The sequence below is a fragment of the Odontesthes bonariensis genome, chromosome 9 (genome assembly GCF_027942865.1).
Source record: "Odontesthes bonariensis isolate fOdoBon6 chromosome 9, fOdoBon6.hap1, whole genome shotgun sequence".
NCBI lineage: Eukaryota > Metazoa > Chordata > Actinopteri > Atheriniformes > Atherinopsidae > Odontesthes > Odontesthes bonariensis.
The window spans coordinates 18,489,095-18,513,958 of NC_134514.1; the positions used below are offsets into that span (position 1 = coordinate 18,489,095).

Sequence of the window (24,864 nt, forward strand, 5' to 3'; positions counted from 1 at the left end):
AAAACACACAACTGATAGCAGCAAGTCATTCAAGGAAACAGAAGCGAGGCTTCTACATAAAAACTACATAAAGATGCTGATGTTAAAAGTGTGTTTGCACAACAAATGTTATGGCACTTTCATTCATATGGCAGCACATTTAAAATAAAACTAAATGCTAAAAGCTATACACTACTTTTGAATTCATTTTTGGATTTTGCGTACAAATGCGATTAATTGTGATTAATCAGGGAAATCATGTGATTAATTAGATTAAAATTTTCAATCGTTGCCCAGCCCTAAATAAGTTCATGATATTCTTGGTTAAAAACTTTCCATTAGCCATCACAGCAACCAAACATCATAACTGCAAACAAGTTTTTAACATGCCTCAACTGGGATTTTGGACCACTTCTCCTCCCTGTCATCCCTCTGGTTTTTGGTTCCATCCACAGATTATGGATGGGGGTTTGTAGTTCTCTGTTCTGAAGATCAGCCTATGTTTAAGGGTCATCAGCAGGGTCGTTCCTTTCGCAATTCTGGTGCCAACATGTCTAGGCAGAGTCTCGAGTGAACACTATACATGGACGCTGACAGTAGGGACAACAGTTCACTAAAACAGGCACACGTAGCGCTTGCAAAGCTTGTCTGAACATGGAGCTTTTTGTCATCAGCTCTGTGGAGTTGCTCTCCCATGAAAAAGGCCTTTTGTTTGGCCAATGAAAGGAGAAGCATTCATTGAAAAAAAAATTAACACACCTAAATCTGCTTCTAAACTGTCAGATGGGTTAATAATTATATGTGAACATGTAAGCATAACATCTGTATAGGTTGTTAAGTTGTCAATATATCAGTATATGCAGCACATTGCCTTGCACATTTTATTATAGTGCCTTAACCTTTAGCTGTGCTCATGAAAGTCGAGGCACAAAATATTAAATTTTCTTGTGCACCAGCCCTTAACGTTTATTTAATTTATATAAAAGTTCCTGAGTGACTGATACTCAACTGAGATTCGTTGTTGTGACTCATTTGACATTAGAACTGTATTCCTGCTTTCCCAATATTTAATCTCATTGAGCGTCAGTCTCCCTCATACTTTTTTAATTTATGTAAAAGTTCATGAATCACTTAATATGCAACAGAGGATCACTGTGGTGACTCATTTGACATTATTATTATTATACTTTTTACACCACCTCTGACCAGAAGTTCTCAACTCCAGTAAACTGAGCTTTTGGCAAGACAATTTTCAAACTGACAAAACTCACATGATGTAAGCTCATTGAGATGCTGAGACTTTTCAGTCTGGGAATGGTGACAGCACGCAGAATAACTCAGTCCTTGAAATTCCTTGCACACCTTAGATATCACAATACAAGTTCCTATACAACTTTGAATTTGCATCCTAAGGACTTATGTAATATTTTCATATCTTTGGTGGAGATATCAGAGTTTCACTTACAGGATGTTTTGCCTCGTATAGTGGAGATGCATCCTGATTCAATTGTATCCTTTGCTACTGAAGAATCAATTTAATAATGGCGTTTCTGTTGTATTGCAATACATGAGATCAACATAAGATGAGCTGAGAGAGGGTTGATTTAGATAACTTGTGTATGGCTTTATACAGCTCTTCATATCTGCAAAGAAATATGACAGTGTATGTGTATAGATGTGGACAGGGTGCAGTAGAGGTGGAGGAGGGATAGGGTTCATAGCTGGGTATCTTACTATCAGCTGAATCAGTCCTCCTGGGATCTCATTATTCACTCCTCTAGCTGACTATATTGCTCCAAACACCAAGTGGTCGTACAGTCAGGCATTTCTGTAGGTGAGTGTTTCTTGTGCAGTTGAATGAACGGTCTAATGCGTTAAAAGTGAAAAGAATGAGAAATCACTGAAAGATAGAGGACATGGAAAGCCATCTGAAATGATGAAAGAGACTTGAGAGAAATGGAAATAAAGATAAGACCGAGACTTCCACAGTGTGTGGTTTCAGAGGGAGAAGGGCGAGAATTGAGGAGGTGAAGCAACAGTTTTTGGTTGGTTGTCTTGAGTCCCGACTGCTGATTGATCTCCAGGTGACAGCCGGTGTCGCGGGCCTTCGGCCAGGCTGTCATTCCCCCACCCTCGCAGCCCCTGTTGTCCTCGCTCTGTCACTCTGTCTCTCCTCCCCACTGCTTTTTAAGCTCTCACTTGTGCCAGATAATCTCTCACCTTCCTTCTTCCTCACCGATTCAACTTCGCGCTCCCTGTTTCTTCGTCTTTCTCTCTCTCTTACTCTTCATCGTCCGTCTGTTCATTCACCCCTTCCACCCCATCAGTGGTGACAGTTGGTTCATGTGCTGCTCTTTTCTACCCTGCAGCTCCGCCTCTTTGTCCCCCCTCTGATGGGAACCAACTGTCCTCTACTAATCACTGTCTATTTCACACCATTTTGCAGGCTTGTAGTCTGTATTTGTGTCCAACTGTGTGTGTATGTCCATGCTTGTCTGTCCTTGTATTACTCATGTTGTGGGGACATAAATCTGTTTCAATGGCTCCAGTGAGGGTAAGATTTAGTTTTTAATGCGAGGGTGAAGGTTATGTTTAGCAATGTGTAGTTATGATTAAGTTCAGTCTTCAGGAAATTAATAGAAATCATTGTAATGTCCTCTGAAGTGATTGAAAGTTTGTTGCACGTTTCCATTTGGATTCAGATGTGCTTGTGTGTAAGTGTCTTTGCCCTGAAAGCCAAGGATTCCATTGTTTTATTGTCCTTCAGTCACAGCCTGTATGTGTGGCCATGCACATGCAATCCCTGTTTTTCTGTAGGTGTGTGGGTTTTGCATTTGTACACACATCCATACATACATTACAGGCACCCTTGAGGGGCACGCTTAATGACAGGCTCTATGTACAGCTCCGACCCTAATGATCTATTAAAGTCTACTCAGCCGGTAATTATACGGACAGTCTCAAAAGGGTTTTGAGGCACCAGAAGATGAAAACTATTTTTAAAAGGCTCACGCCTTTATTATAATGCACATGAATAGTATTCCTGAAGTTTTGCTTGGAACATGTAATCCCTGCTTTACCTCTCCTCCTCTGCCTCTACACCCACACAACAGTTTAGTTCAAGGACTGCAATTATATCCACTGTTATTGTATGTACTTCTTAAATTATCTTTATACTAAAGAAAATGTCAAATGAAAAGATCCAACCTATTGATTTTACTGAATTTATTTTTAGAATTACAAAAGCAATGCTGCCTTTTCTTTAACAAGGCCATTAGAACAATATTCTAGTAATTAGCAGAATTGTCTCTTGAAGTTCAAGAACAGATTGAAGCCTCTGAAAAAAAGTGCCACGTCCTCTAACTAGACTGTACTCTGTAGGTTTTTTTTCCAAATGCTTTAAATGCGTTTTACACTCTGCAACTTGAAAGCCATATTTGAGCACAGCAAACACCAATCCAGGCAATGCCATGTTTCAACAGATAAAGTTTACTCTTCTTATGAAGCAAGTGGAGTGAGAAGGACTATGAGCTAGCTTTGACTTCACTGTGTCAACAGCAGCTCTTTTTGACAGAACACCACGGACAAACAGCATCCCCTCTACCTTTGCTGCTTGTATTATTTAACCAAGACAGCCTGTTTTTCTTGGCCATGCAGTAGCTGAAATAGGCAGAGCCCACTGACAACCAAAAGGAAATGCAGCACATCCAGTAGAAATAAACTGATAAATAAATTTGAAGTTCATACCCCTTTTAAGAATGTGAGGAAGTCATTAGCAGGGAAAGGCTGCGGCAGCTATAGCAACCAGTCAAGTGTTCTCATCATGGATACAGGGAAACATGCTGTATGTATGATGTAAGTGGACTCTTTTGAATGTCACAAAAATTCCTATTTGTGCTTAGTTGTCATGCATATGCATTTTCCTACAGGAGAGTGTTGTTGATTCTCCTCACATACATTTTCTTCTGCCCTTTAAAGGGATTTTGACTGCAGATTCATCTTTCATTTCATTACTATTGCAGTGTTTACCAAGCTGTCCAGGGCAGATATCACTCATATACTCCAAGACTACCTGACCTTTACACTTTCTTTATATCTCTTTTTATTGTTATGGCCCAACTTTCCTCTTCTTGGATATATTTGCCTACAATTTAGAACTCTACTATGCTGTTGCTTGTTTTTAGAGACATCAGAAATGTTTTGCTGCATGCCAGCATAACAAAAGTTTTGGGAGTTTCAGGTTTCTGCAACGTTGGAACTGGGAACGATATTCCTCCCATTCCAGTCGGTAATCACATCTACTTCGTGCCTTTCCACGCTCCGTGTCAGTCAGCACAGTTACATGCACTGCTGACTTGAGCTACGGTTACAGCTCAACTTGGTCATGTAATTGGATCCCTGTCCTTATCCCAGTAGGCAAGTTCAAGTTATTGATTGGAGTATGACAGACATTGTGACTCCACGGACTCACAATATTAAAGGCATCATAGCACATGTAGGATTTGTGAAATTTTCTGCACAGAGGTTGTCTTTAAGTTAGTGAATAGTGTCAGTTTTGTCAGTTGAGGCTGATTTTATTAGAGCAGAGTAATAGTATAGTGTGAAAATGCTTTCAGCGACTGAGTTGACACGCAGTCTTAATGGGCTGCTTTGCAGTCACAGTTTCTGATGCAATGAATACTCGGTCATAAGAAAACAGAACAAAATGCAGCTCAGAGCAGCTTTACTGGGAATTTGGACTCAATTAATATAAACTTTATTGTTTTTACAAAAGGATGCAAAAGATGGAACAATGGAGCATGTGCAGAGCACCGAGGCCCATTTGAGTCTGGCTGAGCACACAAATAGGAGGAGTGATTCATCCCTTATCAGATTATCCTGGTGTATTAGTCCAGTTTTTAGATCCTCTTCAACTCCATACAATTTCTTTCAGACTAACATATGTACATGCATTTTAAAAGTTTAGATCTGGTCTGATTAATACAGAAATTTGTTTTCTTTTTTCAGTGTCATGTAAACCTGTTTAGTATCATTGCAATGTTCTGTTTCCAGTGGAGTGGACTCAAGGCGGCTAATTTTGTGATCTGAGAGCTTTTGCCACATTCCTGCTCATCAGTTATTGAATTCACTGACCTATTCACTCTGCCTGTGTTAACGCCCATTATCTGATTTGCCTAATACCCTCTCAGCCATTTACTTCTTATGGATGAAAAAAACCATTTTCTGTTTTTCATTTTCTTTTACTTGCTTTGATATCTCCAGGATTTTCTGTTTGAATGACAACATTAGCTTATTTGGCTTATTTGGCTCCTTGTGTCTGATACAACACATGAGTTAGGCTACTGCAGGGTAGGTGATCCCTTGAAAGGATATATTGCATTAAGGAGCTTTGATCATCGTTTTTATTCCAATTTTAGTTAAAGGTGGGGTAGGGGTTCTTTTTCTGGAGCATTTTTTTTACATATTGCTTTAAATACTCTTCACACCCCCATTGCAACCAATTAATTAAAAGTTTTGACACAAAAATGAAAAGTTTTAGTGGCCTCTAGAACGAACAATCCAGGAAAAACACTACCCAATCATACTGAACGGACTGTTAATGATGATTGGATTCTGATGCGTCTATCAAACTGCAATCTGCTCCTCCCTCCCCCTCCTTACCCCTGTGCGCGTACCCTTCTTCGTGAACAAATTACACGTGCCCAGAAGCTTGGCAGGAAGCTAAACTAGAGCCAGCTTGGCTAGCACCTAGCATTATTAAACGGTTCATTATGATGTTGAAAGGTATTTTCTTACCTGTGAATCCGCCATGAGAAAAAGTTAGCAAAAGTTAGCCAAACCAATCGATGCTTGCTGTCAGAACAGCGCTCGTGCACCTTCATGCTCGTGAACAAGCATTGCGCGTTCATGCACTCTAGAGGCGTGGCTTTGGGGGGAAGTCTGAAGAAGGGGTTGGGACTTTTGACCTGTGTATTTTCAAAGTGCAGCTTCGCTGGACTCAAAATCCAGGATCTCCTACCCTACCTTTAATTGCGTTTTCTCATACTGTGTTTTAGATACAACACTGTCTCTCTTTGTCAGAACATGCAACACCTTTGTTGGTCCACAATGCAAAAATGTGTGAGTTTCACTGTAAAGATTCATCCATTTTAAAGTGACTGCAGTTTGAAGGCTGCATAATGATAACATTTCTGCGTTTGCACTTTTTAAGATGCTAAAAAAAAACACTTCAGTTTTTAAACAAGCCGAAGAGGATGGTGTGAGTGCCATCTGGCTCAACATTTGATTAGGTTATTTTGCTTTTGAACTTCACTGTCACATGATTGGTTAGGTTATGGTATTAGAAAAACATGATTGGCGTTTGGCATTAAACATGCATGGTTTGGTTTAGAAATCAGAAAATATATGGTTTGGATTAGCGGTTCTGAAGTGAGACTTGACTGGTAAATATCTGACTCTAACTTGCAGACAGTTTAGACTGACATAGCAAGAAAAACATGGGTAATTCAATAACTGCATTTCATTCTACAGTGAAAGGATTCTTGTATTGTAGAGTCATGTTCAGTGTTTTGGTATACTGGGACTTTTAATGAGAGTGAGCCATCATTTAAAAAAAAAAAGCATGCCTGACCTGTGTTTTTCTTGCTTTGACAAAATCAAAATGTCTGCTGTAAAGAAAGTCTATTTACTTTCAGTGCATCAACCATTGCAACCCGCACCTCGTACCCATTCCCATTTGTTCTCCACGTCACCTGCCACCTCATTCCTCCCACACCATCAGCTCTATCATAGTCTTCCCCTCCACTATTCACCATCCCCTCCAACTTTCCTTATCTTCAGAGTCCCTGGCTGTGGTGGCAGAAAGGCAGATAGGTAGACCAGGCTTGGTCTAACTGTCATAAGCTAGATGGCACAAAGGGCTGGCAGGTGAAGACTGCTACCCGAGGAGGGACTGGGTTCTGACACCTCTATTAACCTTCAGGGGACATTCATCCGCTGTCACACCCCTACGTCCTCATTTTCCTCCTCTTGCTCATCTTTCATCCATTCCCCTGTCTGCTGTTCCCCAGGCAGAGGAGAGTTTGTCCATAGAGCAAAAGAACCAAATAACAAATGCCTCGTATTTTCCTCTTTTTCCAGCCTGAAACATTTCAAAATGACATGAATGTCTATCTAAATTATTCATAAGTCTAAGTACCCTTTATTTTTTTTCCCCATTTCCTTTCCCTACTTTATCTCACTTTATTTCTTTCTGTCAGTTTCTCAAGCTCATTAAAATGGTTCAGAATTATTTACAGTGACTGACCGGCATGTCAGGTAATACATATGACCGGTAAAACATTTGTAATTTTGTCCAATGATGCTCAGCTAAATGGTGGAAATGACCGATTACTACAGCTTTTTCATGTCATTCAGCCAGAATTATGATAGCGAATGAAAAATGAGTCCTGAAGATAAATTCTGATGCAAAATTTGTTTGATGAACACGTGCCCTTTTTAGCTTGACATTGATTCAATATATAATTTGGAGTAATTTAAACAAATGATGAGGAACTAAAGCAGAATATGAAAACTTTAAGTGAGCTACATTCAGTAATAATATCCTTCTGTCTTTGTCTCTCTTAATTTTACCCACAGGAATTCTCTTTACTGCGGCTGGATGATGTGGCAGACCAACGAGTGAACATAGTCGGTTTTTCCGTCTTCAACAAAACGCATCCCTTCTTCCAGGATTTTGCGCTAAGCCTCAACCGCTCCTGGCAAGAAAACTGTGACCATGCACCCTTCGCCGGCACCCCGGTTAGTAACACAAATACGTGATCTCACATGAAGGAAAAACCAACTGTGAAGTGTAAGAATAATCTGTGAGCATTTTACAGTTATAAGGACCTCCTTATGCATTAAACTTAGAAAATAGTTATTTTAGTGCTCCTCTGCTGCGAGTGAAATATCCAGGTATGACATTTATCCCATTAACTGCTATAATTTCAGGTCTTGTTGTGGGTAATCATTCTTTCCCAGACTGCTCATTAGCAGCAGTTGATATCTGCCTCATTTATTTTATAATAGTATCTTCCCTTGTTGAGTTTAAGACAGAGGAAAGGCACAGCAGAACCTTCTTACCTTCGCAGCACTCCAAATTATCCACTGCTCATTTTCACTGTGTTGGAAGCTCAACATTTAACATAGCACGCTCTGCATGTTTGAATGAGTGAGTTCAAAACAGCCTCAAATCACTAAGTAACTGTTTAGCACACCTTTTGGTGGAGATGTTGTAGGTTTGTAATGTAGTGCAATCAAATAGATTTGCATAGATCACCTGCAGTTTTTTTCTCTTTTACTTTGAAGCCAATCAAACAGGCTATATCCTGAACATGCTATATTGTTGTCACAATAATTTAATGCTTATTTCAATAGATAGGCCAGTGTGCGTTTTCTGCGTCAGATTTACTGAATGAAACATCGTAAATGGCCTGGACAAAGAAGATAACTACTGTTCATGAGACTAAGATTTATGGGCACTATCTGACAGCCCCATAAGCCTTCAAGGCGAAGCACTCTCGCCTATTTGTCTTGAAGTGTCACTCATAAAACCAGCATATCAGACCAACAAGCACTACTACAACTATTAGAATAAATTTTGCTCTTAAGCACCACCAAAGAAGAGGTCATATGCATAAATTGTTGCCTGTCAAAAGTGAAATCATATATTGTTTTTAAGTGTTGTTTTTCATGACTTATTAGTTAGTTAAACCTAATTAGATAATTAAGCATATGATTATATGTTATGATTAAATGATAATATTCTAATGAGTGGAAACTAACATGATATGTAGAATTATGAAACATGATAAAACATAAACATAAGTGTACAAATTAGAGTCCAGTCTTATTGAAATAATTACATTTGGAATAATAAATGTCGTTCTGTCTTTGTAGAAGTCTTAATTTTTCGAAACGTATCCTGAATTATTGCAGTAGCTGCTTACCACGGTCTTCATTAGGGAGCAGAAAGTCATTGATGTCAATGAATAAAAGAGTCCTCTGTGTTTGGATTTAAGAGAAAATAAGTACCGGTAATTAAAAATATCTCTTCACATGTGCACCCATTGCCACATTTGCTCCATTCAAGCTGAGGGGGTGAAACAGGTGAGGAATAGTTTGACCATACTGTGATAAAGTGTTGTGTTCCCTGCACAGCAGGTCACTCAATTACTTAGTGAGCCCATGGCCATGGCCATTAAGACTCGTGGCTAATTAGCTAATAACTAGAGGATAAAAGCTGACAACAGCCAAGCATGATACTGATTAATCCAGTTCAACGTGTACAATGAGAACATGTTGTGCTTTAATTCACTCTACAGTTCATTAGTTAAACAGATACATTAATGCACTGAAAGTTTTGCATCAGTTCACCAGAGACAAGAGAATATGTGTGTGGATAGGTTGGTCGTTCATTGGGGAGGCACATTTCATGGAAAACAAAGTATGCTTTCTTAAAATACAACATGCTGCTACTCTGCGATATATATATATATATATATATATATATATATATATATATATATATATATATATATATATATATATATAAATAGCAACTAATGCCAACAGCAAAGGGAGTATACATATAAAAGAAGAGCTGCTTTATGAAGCGAGTCCATGTGAGATGGACTGTTGAAACATTAGAGTATAAATGTTCCAGGTCCGATTCCCAGCTGTGGCCTTTCTGTGTGGAGTTTGCATGTTCTCCCTGTGTATGTGTGGGTTCTCTCCGGGTACTACTTCATCCCACCGTACAAAAACATGCATCTTAGGTTGATTGATGTCTCTGCATGGTTGTGTGTGTCTCTTTTGTCTCTGTGTGGCCCTGTGATGGACTGGCAACCTGTCCATTCTCTACCCTGCCTCTCGCCCAATGACAGCGGGGATAGGCTCCAGCCCCCCCGCAACCCTAAAATTCGATTAAGCGGGTATAAAAAATGGATGAAATATTTTAGACCCTCAAGGCTTCGATTTGCAGTTTAACACTTTTACTCGAAGTACTGCTTTTTGGCTTTCCAAATTTACCGTTCATCACAACCCCTCTCAGCCTTGTATCATGTCTGAAAAACATGTTTGGGCCATTTCATCTTTGGTTGCATTAAACAGATGTGAAACTCAGACTCTCCCCAAGCTTCTAATTGAGGACAGCGTGCATTTTAACAAAATATACATAGCGGGATGCATTGGTAGTGCCGCTGAAGCTGTTTGTACAAGAGAGATAAGAGGAAAAGCTGCCTCTCCCACTGTTTTCTTGTCCCTGCTGAGAGAGGCAGGCAGTAATTGGTATGGTCAGGGTGTGTCAGCTTCAATGGGGATGAGATCAGGAGGGACGGAGTCTCTCAGAGAGACAGAAGGAAAGAGAGAGATAGTTTTTAACTCTGTCAGCAGATCAGGGTCCTTCTAATGATCTAATGGAATAATCTCCTTGCCACTCCAGGGATGGGTTAACCCCTTATGGATCACTTACCTCTGGCATGTCACACTTGCTATACGTTTTTGCAGCTTTCTGTGAATTTTAGTGTGTGTTGGCATAATGTATTCACCTTCTTCCTCTACTCTCCCTCTCCAGCTCTCATCAGCTCTGCTCTTTGATGCAGTATACGCTGTGGTGGCGGCGGTCCAAGAGCTGAACCGTAGCCAAAACGTTGGCGCCACTCAGCTCTCCTGCAAGTCCTCTAAGATCTGGGAGCACGGTACCAGCCTCATGAATTACCTAAGGATGGTAAGGTTGCCTCTGCTGGAAAGAACAAAAGTGACTCACCGTTACTTAAAGAAATAGTTTGATATTTTTGGGAAATATAATTACTATACATGCTTTCTGGAATTGAATCAGCCAGCAGCAAGTGTGTTTGTTTCACTTGTCATTTATTATTGCGCAAAGTAGATTGTTTTTAACCTCAGAGTAAGCTAAGCTAGATGTTTTCCTTTTATTATGTCTTATTTGGGACACAGTGTACACTGCAGTATATACTTTTATGTGAAGTCCTTCACTCCTGACAGGCTAGTTGTATCTCAAATCCCAAATCACTCACTGGAAAGGTCAATGACAACAGCCCTCATATCCAACTCTCAGAGAGAAAGTGAATATTCATATTAAACAACGTGTTAAACGATGAGGATTTTAAGTTATAGAGTAGAATAGAAAATACTTTATACATCGCTCATGGGGGAAATACATTTTTTATAGGTTTTCACATTGACTTTATAAAAAGTATGGACCAAGCATCCAGGTTTGGAACATGAGCCAACACAAAAGTCCATAAAACCTACATTTTATCTGATGTCCAGCAGGGGTTTTTCTCTTCTATTGCAAAGACATCAGGTTGTATACACTTGTAGAGCTCTATTTCCATCCACCTGTCAACCAAATCAGAAACAAACCTTTGATATGTTGTTGAATAGAAAATACGCTTTGGGCTTGTTTACATTTTTCCTGGTTTGGAGGGAATAAACTCAGCTGCATAATGTTGTCGACGGGCAACAGTATAAGCCCGTTGCACATGGCTGTAATATACAATGTCTTTGCTGACTTGAAACAAAACTATTCACAAGACTGAATTTGTCCATATGTGAGAGAAAAATAATTAGAGGTCCTCAGAAATTATGAAATTATTTCATTTCACCTTTATAACCTCAATAAACAGTTTCCTGATTTTTTTGGGTGGTTTCGACTGCTAGTTTCTTTTTTTTTTACAATACAGCAGGGTGTTCGTTTTGTAAATGATGATGCTGTTACGTGTAAAATAAGTGATATAACAGAGTATGTAAAAAGGTGATAGACCAATGGTCCGATCCAACTCAGATCTAAGTCTTAAGGTCTGGTTTGGAAAACCCAAGAAAGCAACTGCATAACCTGAGGCCTGAAACCATGACTATACAAATCAACTGATGATGACACATTAGCTATGTCCATCTATTGTATACAGTCAAATGTTTGTTTGTTTTTGTATTTTTTTAATTCTTTAAGGAAATAGCGTCAAACATTTGTTGGCATGTTGATGTCTTCCTGACTCTTATTCCTGACACTATTTTTGCTTGTTAATTGGTATATTAGGGCCTCGATATTAGGTCTGTGTTCTCATCCCATTTGAAGATATACTCCCGATCCATGAAGTCAGTTTATCTCGTCAGAGAGATAAAGATGTGCTGTCAGTGCATAAAAGGTATTTTCCTATTAGGGAGAATGGGCTGTAAGTTATCGAAATACTTAAATGTGACACATGTTCAATATCAATCTACCTGTCGTTCTCACTCAAAGAATAAAGAGTGACTAATCCCTCTTTTTTGTTGTAAATTGAAGCTATTACACCCTTGTCTTCATTTCATCATTCTAAGTTTTACAGCCTAAGGTCGTAGAGTAGGTGTTGCTGAGAAGGAAGTGGGTAGTATTTTCTTGAAGAGAGGATTTTCATCTGGTTGCTCTCTCTCTGTGTTGTACAGGTAGAGCTGGAAGGTCTAACAGGCCACATAGAATTCAACAGCAAAGGACAGCGGTCCAACTACGCCTTGAGGATCATGCGGAACAGCAAGGACGGCCTAAGGCAGGTAAAGTAACTCTTTACAGTCATCTGTCAGTAAGATTGTGTCTCCTCAAATAAATCAGCCATGGAACAGTGAAGAGGAGCACTCCAAAGCCTGGCTGTCGCACTAACTGAAAGTGACTGGTTTTAAGGATTTACATGATTCCTTCACCTGCTATTGTATGGCTGTTACTGACCACAGCGCACTCCAACAATTTTGTTCCCAGTGGGGCACTCCTTCTGGTAAATGTTGCAGTCTCCTTTATGGCAGCAGGGTACAATTACTGGAGATGGATCATGCTGCAGGGAACTGTGATAACACCTGCTCAGCTGGCACTCTTGGTGCAAACAAACTCTATTATCCAACAAGCAGAAATGTTGAGGTGCCAGTAGACAAAATTAAATATTTAGAATGCCTCTTTGAAGGTGAAAGAAGGATGTTTTTTGGAGAATAAGTTAAAGTCAAAAAAGGAAGCCAGCTTTGAAGTCAGCGTTGCTTATCATTCGCTTAACAGATGCATCTAAAACTTTAGATAAACCTTACAGTAAATACATATTTAAGACTTTTATTTAAGACAAAGGAACAAAAAAGAAAACAATTTGCAATTCTTCACTTCTTTGTTTCCCAAAAGCCTGTAATATAGCATATAAGCAGATATTTCTGGGTAGAGATGTATAGTATCAGTCCAGTTTTGCCTGAGTAGATGCTAGGTTTTTGAGCTGCCTACATGGCAGTCTGACCATCATTCAGTGAAAATGCTTTGCATGAGACACCAAGCTACCCCATACAATCTCAGAAAGTGGTCTCTGAGGGCACCTCAGTTTTACATCAGGAGACACAGCCCTGAATGCGTAACAGGCTTTTATTTAATTAAGTACATCTGCAAGGATTGCTAAGAGTGGAAGTAGTCATGATTGAAATGTAAGTGACAAGAGGTTTTGAGCAGATGAGAGTACTGTCATTGAATGATGGCAAAGTTCCTGATGTGTCCGTACTATGTGCTGTATCCATTAGTCAGGATTTCATCATTATTTCATAACAGGCATTCCTAATGCATCTCAATGGTTCAAATGTATGGCTGTCAGACTTCAGAGCTCCAATATCAGATTCTTTGAAACCGCATTTGGAGACTTTGTTTTATAGACATAGATATATATATAACGATATCTAAATACTGTGATAGTTTTCAAATTGACATATTGCATGGACTTTTGGGAACACTCTGATAGAAAACCATTGACCAAGGATTTAATGAAGTAGTTTGAGAGAAGAAGGTTGCATCAGATCTGAGACTTTTGTGGGAAAATCTGTTTAGCTGGGGTACTCAGCCATCCATCAACCGCATCTCCACATGCCCTGGTGGAGCAGAGCCGTCACCAGCAGTAAAAATCTCGGTTGTATGTGAGTAATGAACGGAGGGAGAGGAGGATTCAAAGGTAAACATCAGCACAAAAGCAGCATGAGCTTTGAATAGATGAGCGATGGAGATGTGCATTAGGATAAAGAATCTGTCTGTGGTCATGTTTACTTTTATGGTAATGGCTGGCTTTTAGAATATGTATAAAGACAGAGTCTTTCAAATGAGTCACAAAGCGGGTAAAGTTTCCATTTTGTACACTGATTTGTTGTGACAGGCACCATAGTTGGTTGGGGGATAAATAAGAATTAAAATAAAATTGCATTGGTAGGTGCAGCGACTTTGAAAGCGTTTGATATTAAGTCAAAAAAAATGAAGAAATCTATATCGATGATGATTTTCATGCCAGCTAAGTTTCCAAGCTCGGTATGCATCAGACCGTGTAACTGTCTGAGACATTTCACAATTTAACATATACACTCAGTGACAGTTGTAACTTTTGTTTCTCATTTATGCCGAAAGATAACTGTTGATAGTCATTAGGGACCAAACAGTGATTAAGCTTTTGTGTGGCCTCCAGCTTTATACAAGAAATATGAAGAGAAAGCACCATGAAGTGCATTTGAAATGAATGCCTATGCCTGCACCAGCAGTGTGTGCTGGCAGTCCAAAATGCTCGCCATGTTTATTATGATTCATTTTGTGCATGCTTCATATTTTAATGGCAAACCCATTAAGTTCTCCTGTGTTTACAGAGTTATTTTAAATTATACTGTCATCTCTCATTTGTCAAAAATATCCTCTGGTGACCGCAGCGCTTGTTGACATCATAGCATATGTGCAGCATGAAAGACAAGATGACAGTCAGGACTTAGGTGGGCTTTGGATCCCACAGATGCATGTATTTCTGTATGGATGTATGATTACATTGGTCATTTCCTTATAGATTTCATATCTGGCTTGTAAGAGAACACATCTAGTGAAGGCGGTCACATTGATTAAGCTCTATATCTGGGCTTTTATCATCAGTCTGTCCCCTTTGCACTTGTCCAGGAGCAGTCACTTCTCTCTTTTTTCATCTATCCCTGTACCTTACATTTATTAAGTTCATACAATCAGAAGACTACAGCTGTCTGTACCTGTTACTGCATGTGTGCCCTATCACGATTGACAAATAGCACACAATTTTTTTTGAATGCCGTCATTTTTACATGAAATAATGGAAGATATGTTCTGCTTGTTAGGTGCAGCTCTTAAAAAAAACGGTGTTCTATAAATGCCAGGACTTGATAGTTCACATTTCATTTCAAGAGATGACATTTAATGTAAAGTGGCATGTGTTCTGTTCTTTTTCCTGGTACTTTAAAAAAGTGTGCATTATATTTTCCCTGGAAATATCCCTCACCCTGACAGCTATAATATCCAATTCCCTGCTGCCCCAGCTTTCTGTCTTTGCAGCATTATGCGCAGTATAGTGGTTATTAACTCATCCAACATACTGTCACCATCCCACTATAGTTTCTGCTTTCTTATCTACAGCATTTTAAGCAGCTGTTATTGTATCATGCCACTGACAGTGTAATAGGACAGAGAGGTCTCATCCTTTCATTTGGATGATCACATGAAATAGATATCCGGATCATGCCTTAGAGTGGAGAAAAACATTCCTAAGTAGCCCATGAAACGGCTACACAGTGGTCCATCTGCCTTTATTAACCTTGTCTGTATCCCTGCATAGTGGCATAGTGGCATTGGGCCAGTGAAGCAGAAGGATAATGCTATCAGGCCTAATGTGACGATTTTGAACAGAAGTACTGTAAAGCAGCTCTGACAGTATGTTAATAGGAAGAGGCAAAGTGTGAGATAGGGGCAGAATGAGGGTGTTGTTTACTTTGTTAACAAACACCTCCCGCACACTGTTGGGTTTGGGCTGCTTGAGCCAGACAGACAGCGGAGGGGCAGGGCTTGGCAGAGAAGTGAGGTGGCACACTGCCTAAACACACACACACAGACGCAGTGTAAGGATGATATTTACAAAGCAGTACGTGATGAATAGATACTTCAAGTCTTTTGTTTGGTTAAAGTAGAATGCTAGCATCATAATGACCACGGGGTGTCCCACCTCTAAATGTAAATTAAAAGAAAAAGTGTTTTATCCAAAAAGGCAGCCTGAGAGGAAAAAGAGAGCCTCTTTTATCAACACATATCCAGCACTTTCTGAAAATGGAGAGTAATCGAGCATATTCTTCACAGCCACTGACCACCAGACTGTCCTTCCTATCTATCCTTTCTCTGTAGCACCCAACACCCAGTCCTTTGGAGGTTTGTCTCACATGTGATCATCGGCTCCTCGGGACACAACACTGTGCAATCATTGCCACAAATTGACATTCTTTGGCAGACATTTTCACACATCTGAGCAGTCTCTTGCAGCTCACTCTCTCTGTATCTATCTATCTATCAATCTATCTATCTATCTATCTATCTATCTATCTATCTATCTATCCACATTTGATCTAGTAGCTTGTTCATTGCATTATTCTATAATCTAATGAGCAGCAATCATGGATGTGCTTTGCCTTTGCAAACATCCACACCTGAATCAGTGAGTCTGCACTCTTTTCCTCTGCTATAAAAGACAATAAAATCAAAACATCAAATAACCTCCAGACAAGGATAGCAATAAGCAAACCCATATATATAGAATCCAGATAAGAATGACATGCAATTTTTGACATGGAAAGTCTTAGAATTCTTAGCTTTGCCTCACTCTACAGGGCTAGTTCACTCTGCGTTTGCTAGAAAATATCATTATCAAATCAAATCAAATCAAATTTATTTGTATAGCACATTTCATGTACAAACAGTTCAAAGTGCTTTACATAAAATAAAAGCATTGCAGCAGGGAGTGCAAGAAGCATTAAAAATACATAAAAGAATATAAAGAGAAACAAATAAAATCATTTAAATGAATTTAAAAACAGGCAACAGTCTAGATAAGTTAAAAGATATTAAATGCATAGACACATGAGAAAAGAAATGTCTTTAACCTGGATTTAAAAATGTCTACATTTGGTGAAAGTTTAATCTCCACTGGCAGTTTGTTCCACTTATTTGCAGCATAACAGCTAAATGCTGCTTCTCCATGTTTAGTCTGGACTCTGGACTGGACCAGCTGACCTGAGTCCTTGGATCTAAGAGCTCTGCTGGCTTTATATTCTCTGAACATATCACAGATGTATTTTGGGCCTAAACCGTTCTGGGATTTGTAAACCATCAGCAGGCTTTTAAAATCTATTCTGTGACTGACTGGAAGCCAGTGTAAAGATTTTAAAACTGGTGTGATGTGTTCAGATCTCTTAGTCCGGGTTAAAACTCTAGCAGCAGCGTTCTGGATGAGCTGCAGATGTTTAATGCTCTTTTTGGGAAGTCCAGTTAAAAGAGTGTTACAGTAATCGAGTCTACTGGAGATGAATGCATGGATGAGTTTCTCCTGGTCTTTTTGGGAGAGGAAACCTTTAATTCTGTTGATGTTTCTGAGGTGGTAAAAAGCTGCCTTGGTGACAGCTTTGATGTGGCTGCTGAAAGTCAGATCTGATTCTATCAACACTCCGAGGTTACGAACTTGGTCAGTGATTGTAAGGTCCCGAGTCTCAAGATATTTACCAACGCTGACCCTCTTATCTTTGCTACCAAACAGAATGATCTCAGTTTTGTCTTCATTTAATTGTAGAAAATTCTCTCTCATCCAGGTGTTTACTTCCTCCAGACACTGACACAGTACGTCTGCTGGGCTGTAGTCGTCCGGTGACGGAGACACATAAAGTTGTGTATCGTCTGCATAACTGTGATAATTGATGTTAAAATTCTGCAATATCTGACCCAAAGGGAGCATATACAAGTTAAACAGAAGAGGTCCAAGAATTGACCCCTGGGGGACTCCACAAGTCATGGCCACTCCGCTCAGATTCACAGCTGCCAATTGTAACAAAATAACTCCGGCCTTCTAAGTAGGACCTGAACCAGTTAAGGACCGCTCCAGAAAGTCCAACCCAGTTTTCCAGCCTGTGCAACAGGATCCTGTGATCTACAGTATCAAACGCAGCGCTGAGGTCCAACAGAACCAGGACTGAAACATTACCAGAATCAGTATTCAACCTAATGTCGTTGAACACTTTGACCAGAGCTGTTTCAGTGCTGTGATGACGTCTGAAGCCTGATTGAAAGTTATCAAGACTTCCACTTACATTCAGAAAGTCGTTGAGCTGGTTAAATACAACTTTCTCAATAATCTTGGATATAAAAGAGAGATTAGAGACAGGTCTGTAGTTGTTCATCATAGAGGCATCTAGAGTTCTCTTCTTTAGGAGTGGCTTAATGGCAGCTGTCTTTAGTGACTTGGGAAAAATGCCTGATGCCAGTGAGCTGTTAACTATTCGTAGGAGATCACTTTCTACTGAGGTAAAAACAGTTTTTAAAAAGTAGGATGGTATCATGTCCAGAGAACAAGTTGTTGATTTCAGCTGCCGAACTGTTTCCTCTAGGATTTTTTTTTCATAAAGTGCTACTTTATAAAACTCAAAGCTAGTAATGTAGATATGTTTCCGTTGTATTTGTTTATTTTTGTTCATATCAAATCTATCACAGCCAGGAAGATATTAGGTACCTTGTGTGATAGTACTGTCAGGCAAGTATGTTACAAACTACATATATAAGTTAACAGTAAATATAACAACTGTTTTAAATTGGTTGTTGATTTAATCATTTATTTGGTTCTGACAAGAGTTCCAAAACTAGCTTGGGCCCAGTGGTGTAGTCTACCTTTTTGAGGTGGGTATACTGTATAGTTGGCCAGTCATTGGCCCGTGGTACCAAACTAGGGGTCGGGACTCGGGACCCCTCGGAACCAATAGTAGCCCCTTAATGCACGCCGTACCTCCAGTGGCGCGCTGTAATAGTCATTGAAAAGTAATAAGTACCATAGTACTACAATACTATGACATAACACAGTTCAGATGAAAAGCCCTCTAAAAGCTATGACAAAAAATAGGCCAATGTAAAGTTTAATTTTTAAGCATTTTCATCTATGACAATCAAAAATGTTACTATCAAGTAGGCCTACAGCAAGTCAAGCCCAAACAAAATGAAATTAACTGATTTTTAAATGTAGGCCTATAGAAATATAGCCTGTATTGTAAACTCATCACATGCACTAAAGGTTTTTGCATCTGACATTATATCGCAGTAACAGTGTAGTAGATAATGTAATTACCATTGCCTAAGTACAGATACATCTCCCCATCCATGTATACCATGGAGATAGCATGGTTCTGGCTAGTAAATAAAGTTTAGTTTATGATAGATAAATTACTTAATCCAGACAGCCACTGTACATATCATCATGTAGACCATATACAGACAGGTATGGCGATTAGGAGTTTTTCCCAAAGAAGAATCCCAGATAAACAAACGTCTAGAATTTTAAACTAAGTAAGCAAACGTGGATCAGAGTAGCTAGCTTGCTAGTATTGAGAGAAGAACGAAAGCTAGACTACAGCATGACTAGCCTGTGTTATTGCCGTGTTATGTCCACAAATTAAACAACCTAGAAGGGTAACTTGGTAGCAAAGTCTCATAAAAAGCGTGAATTATGTTTTTGACTCAACTTAACTTACTTTCGGAAACGTCAGGTCGGGCAACCTTATTAAAAAAGTTCCTAAGGTCTTGCTGTCCCTTGCGCCTGGCCATAATCCTCGTCGTCCCCAACTAAAAACCTGGAACGCTGCTGCTTTGTTTAACCTGGCAGCTCGCGGTCGGCTACCTAGCGAAATTCACTGGCATGTTTTCATCACGCATTGAGGCTTTTCAAATAATAATGATCATCATCATAATAATGATATATTGTAACGACCCATAATGAGGGTAAAAGCACACGGACTGGCTTGTTTCCTCCTCTCCCTGTCAATCACTGGACCGCAGGTCATGTCACTCAGGTGTGGGCTGGTGATTGGGGGAGAGGAGTGGGCGTGGGCCAGTCTGTGTGCAGGTTTGGTGTTCTCCTGGGGCTGGTTGCGGAGCAGGACTGAGAGTCACCCGTGTTCTGCGATTGTACTGCTTGTAATAACTTAATAAAGTTATTACAAGTTATCTCAGAGCCTCCGTGAAGTCATTACAATATGTTCACGAAAGTTAGACAACGTGTTAATAAATCACTACCATACCTGTCAACAGCCATGGAAAAGTGTGCCCTGGAAATGCAAACTCTCGGGTTGAGATGATGAGATGATAATTCCATAATCCGATCAGAATGGTGAGAACATGGAGAACATATCGTATCAGCCCATTCCAGATGTACAATGACTTTTCGTAGAAGCCTCGACTTTACAAAGTCCTTTCCTTAGCCACCAAGCACCTACGTACGCACCCCATGATAGATTTTTGTTTTGGCTGACAGCGAGACATAAAAAACGCGTCTGATTGGTTGGAGATTGACTGACTGCCGCAATTTCCGAATGAATGCAATTCTGAAGTGTTGTCGTTGTATTGTTAAATTATAACAAGGCTTCCATGAAAAGTGGTAGTTGATGTGCTATTCTAAATATTGAAAAACGAATTTTAGGTGGGTATACTGAGCATTATAGGTGGGTATACGGAAATCCCCCAAAAAAGGAGGTGGGTATACGCCGTATACCTGCGTTCAACGTAGACTACACCACTGGTTGGGCCTGTACTAACTTTACCCTACTCACCATCTTCTTTTCTTTTGTGCAGATCTATAAATGACGGCACACCAGTTACTTTGTGTCTTGTATAATTATCTGCAAATTTCCCTTTCCAAGAGTTCATTGACAGTCATTTTGGCGTCAGCAAACGTAACAAACTCCATTGTGTCATTTTTAGCAAGTTTTTGGACCTGCGACACGAGTTTTTTGTTTTTAATTTTTAATTTTCTTGTTCTGAGAATCACATTCCATATCACATGTATAGATAACATTTGTTTTAAGTTTACATATTGGCATGTCCTGTATGCCAACCAGCTGTCATCACTGTCACCTTAAGTCCAGCATCAGACAGTTTCTGTAAGGTTCAGGCTCTCCGGCTGTGATTGCTGTGGGACATAGGTTATATGTTCCTGCCTCTTTGCACATCATGGGTAACATCTGGGACAGCTGGTTTACTCCCAAAGGAACAACAGTAAACCAGAGGCTGTCTGTCGCAGCTGTTAGCCTCCTGACCTGCTTAAAGAGGGGTTTTGCAGCAGATGGAGTTTTGCTCAGGTATTTTTGGAAAGATGCTATGGGGCATAGAGGACTCCTCCTGACTCCTCAAGCATATTAAACCCACAAACTTTTTTCTGAATATTTTTTGTCATGATTTTTCCCCAAAAATGTTTGTGCATTGTGGTTCAAGGTTTGATACAATCTAAGACGGATGGGCCGATGGCCTTTTCAGAGGGATGTTATACTCTCTGTCAGTTGTTATCAGCATTGATGAAATGTTTCTGCTTGAGTCAAGTTACTCGGTCATAACTAATCACTGTATGAGGACAATTTAAACCTAAAATTTACTGAATTATCTAAAGCCTGAAAACAGTTGGTAAGCCCACCTTAGTTGCATGGTATGATGTGGGTGCATTGCATAAATGCATTTATTTGTTCAGTTTTGGCAGGGAAAGTATTTCCCCAGCTGCTCCTGTGCCGTCAGCCCTGTGAGCCAGTGATGATTCTGAAGTTGGCATGGTTTTGTCCGTGTTCTGGCCGAGGCACCACTGGCACCTGTAATCAGCTGCAATCCAGAGAAGAAGAGAAAGAGGGAGGAGGAAAAGAGTGATGGGGGAAGAGGACAAGAGGCTCACTGGCTGAAAATAGATGAGACAGAAAGTGGACTCAAGTGAAAAATAGGGGTTAAAGAAAAGACAAAGATATAGAATTAAAAATGGTAAATATATATATATATTTTTTTTTTCGACCAATGACATAACAGCAAGAGCTGTTTTTAATACCCGCTCTATCTTAGCTGTCACCAGACCTAGTAGTGAAGGCAGCCACAGAGACCTTGAGCCCTATTTCTCGATGGAATGACTAATCGTATTATTTTTTTAGAGAGCAGACTGTAATCCCTTGTATCCTGTTCTACGTCCTTTCACGAGTCTGTGTAATGAGCTCGATAAAGAAGCCTAATACAAGGAACGTCTTGGCTCCTGTTTGAATTTGAACATGTTTCTGAGTCTGCATTCTGCAGATGGTGCGAACACCAAGGTTATACAATGAAACTGTATCATTCCGGATACATACAAATGGCTAATTTGACTCAACCTGTTCAAACTGCAGGGAGGATGTCTTTGTGTGTTGATCTGCATGCATGCCTTTTATGCTTGTACTTGTGCTTGTGTGCTTGTGTGCGTGTCAAGGCTTATGTATGAGCGCTGAGGGTGTTTGGATCGTCCCCTGCTGCTTCCTTCTTGGCAGTGCACACAATCATGCACAACAAGCCCACCAACATTTATGCTGGTTTCGCAGAGGCGCGAGTGATTTTTCTAAACTAACATACTGTAACCTATCAGCCACCTGCATCACGGTACATACCACACTGACGGAGCAGCCCAGCCCAGCCTCTCAGCCACTCCCTGGCCTCTGTGGACTGAGGACCATTTTCTGCACAGAGCTCATTGACAGCGTCATGCTGATTAACTGGTGGAAGCTGTAAAATTACTAATTATTGCAGTTTGGATTAGGCAAGCTGCTGCCTGTTACAGTGTGAGGCTCTGTTATGTGAGAGTGTGTGATAGTGAAAAAGAGGGTGCTACGAAAGCTGCGTAAACATTTTTATCATAATGTGTATTTGTAGATTTTTGTTTATACTACATCAACATGTATCCATATCTGTGCATTGCAGGCAGGTGGTGAGCTGAAAACTCCCTAGGTCGGTTCCTGGTAAGAGGAGAGTCACTAATTAAGTTTCAGTAATAGAGGCACTTAATCACTCCTTTGGCACAGAAACCTCCCGAGACAGAGTGGATAGAGAAACAACAGGAAAAGAGAGAAATGTCATGAGACCACCACTGAGTTAGACAGCCTGCAAATGGCTACAAAGCAGTTAATGAAAAGGTTACGGCAGGTCACACTGGCCAGAAGTGAAAAGGCCAAAGGCTGACTGCAGCATGACGCAAAGCAAATGATTCTTATTACTGAGTCCACGGGTGCACAATAAGAGATTTGGCTCTGAAATTCTAGCACCTGGATAATGTGTTTTCTCTTTCTTTGTTCTTTTAAACTTGTTAAGTTGATGGGTATCAGATTTTGAATGGAGTGAAACTGTCAAAACTGATGAACATCAGATAAACTAAGAAAAAGCTCAAAGAGTCATTCTATTTGTGACAGTTATCTCTGGAGCTCCACATTTTTTCTTTGTTATGCAGTAATGGAGGCACGAATCCTTTACTTGAATAAAAGTGCTGTATTAATATGGCCCTGTTAGAAATACTCTAATAAAGTCCTGCTTGAAAAATCTTACCTTAGTAATTATTAGTATCGGTATTATTTTGTTTGAAAGTTTATTAAGAACTGAAGCTTTAGTGGCTAAAGTTAAGCAAGTAAAGCAAGTTACTATTGTAGATACTTGTAGGATGAGCGGGTTTGAAGGACTTTATATGCAGTTTTGCATGCAGGGACTTCAAATGAATTGAAGGCGTTTAAGTTCTGACTTTTCTTCTAATTTCTGATGAGATATTAGATCATTTGAGAATTAGTTGAAATTAAACCATGTGAGAAAAATCTAGTTTTCAGAGTGGTTAAAAACCCATAGAGAACAGAAATGTGACCCTGACTCGTAGTAATGAACCAAATTGAATTAAATAAAAATGGAGATGAGACTGCATTCACTCATATGTGGTGAGGTGGAAACATTAAGTAGCATAAATCGGAAAATGCTCCAATTACGCTCTCCCATGGTAAATAAAAAGTCCTTGGTCGCAGTGCACTTTCTTTTATCGCTACCCCTGATTTCAATTAATTGGCCTTTTCCCTCGACTCATTTCAGTCTAATTCTGTGTATCAGTGTGTCCCCTTTTGTGAATAGATCATCAATAAACTGTTAAATCATCTCGACCTGCCCTAGTACATATGTGTTCCTCGTTTCCCTCAGTATCATTAAAACTTTCAGAGCCGCATTGCTTTATGATAAACATTAGGCCCCAATGTGCCCTTGTGTCAAGGTCTTTGAAGGTGGAGTCAAACAGCTGGAATCAGAAGAAGCCCCTCTCATTCTCATCTCTTTCCTTCTATCGCAGGGAATGCTGAGTGCTTAGAATAGTTTAAACACACACAGTGTCAGATGCACACACACACACACACACACACACATTCACACACCGCATGAGCACCACCTCAATTTGCATGAAATGATTTGAGCGGTGTTATTTACACAAGACTTCCTCCAGTTAAAGGGTGAATGTCCTCATTCAATTGCTGTCCCCTTTTTGTTGGATTTATTTATATCCTGTCAGCACTGCTCCCACTTTTATTATGGCAATCTGCTTTTTTCTCCCCTCGCCTTTCCTTTGCTCCCAAACCGTCTCTGAGAACACTATTACTCCAGCCGCCCCTGCTGCGGCAGATGCAGATGTACTCTGTTCAATTTATATGCTGCAGTGAGAGGACTGGGACAGGTACAGTGGGGATAGAGGGGCAGGGGAAGGAGGAATGGAAGGGTGTGAGAAGTATGGGGTGGCCTCTGCAGGGTGACAGATCCAAGACGGCCTCCTGCTTCTTGCTACCAAAGGAGCCGGCTGTGGCTCTGCAGGGAACATTTGGGCTTGGTGCTCTCTCTCAGTCGCATTTCTTAACCTCGTCTGATAGTCATACTGGATCTGAACCCGCAATAGGTGTTACTTGAGCCTCTTCCATTAAAGTTAAAGTATGTTCAGAAAGAGAGTTAGTCCTTTGATGTCATCCAACTGAGCA

At 40.0% G+C, this 24,864-nt stretch overlaps 1 protein-coding gene across 1 annotated transcript in view; it reads left to right on the forward strand.

The window, feature by feature from the left end:
- The window catches only part of grik4 (glutamate receptor, ionotropic, kainate 4), a 354,718-nt gene that overhangs the window by 285,694 nt on the left and 44,160 nt on the right, over nucleotides 1-24,864 (forward strand). The window contains exons 9-11 of the mRNA XM_075473484.1: nucleotides 7,618-7,779; nucleotides 10,595-10,747; nucleotides 12,466-12,570. Of these exons, the coding sequence (XP_075329599.1) occupies nucleotides 7,618-7,779; nucleotides 10,595-10,747; nucleotides 12,466-12,570 (420 nt within the window). The remainder of the gene's footprint in view (nucleotides 1-7,617; nucleotides 7,780-10,594; nucleotides 10,748-12,465; nucleotides 12,571-24,864) is intronic.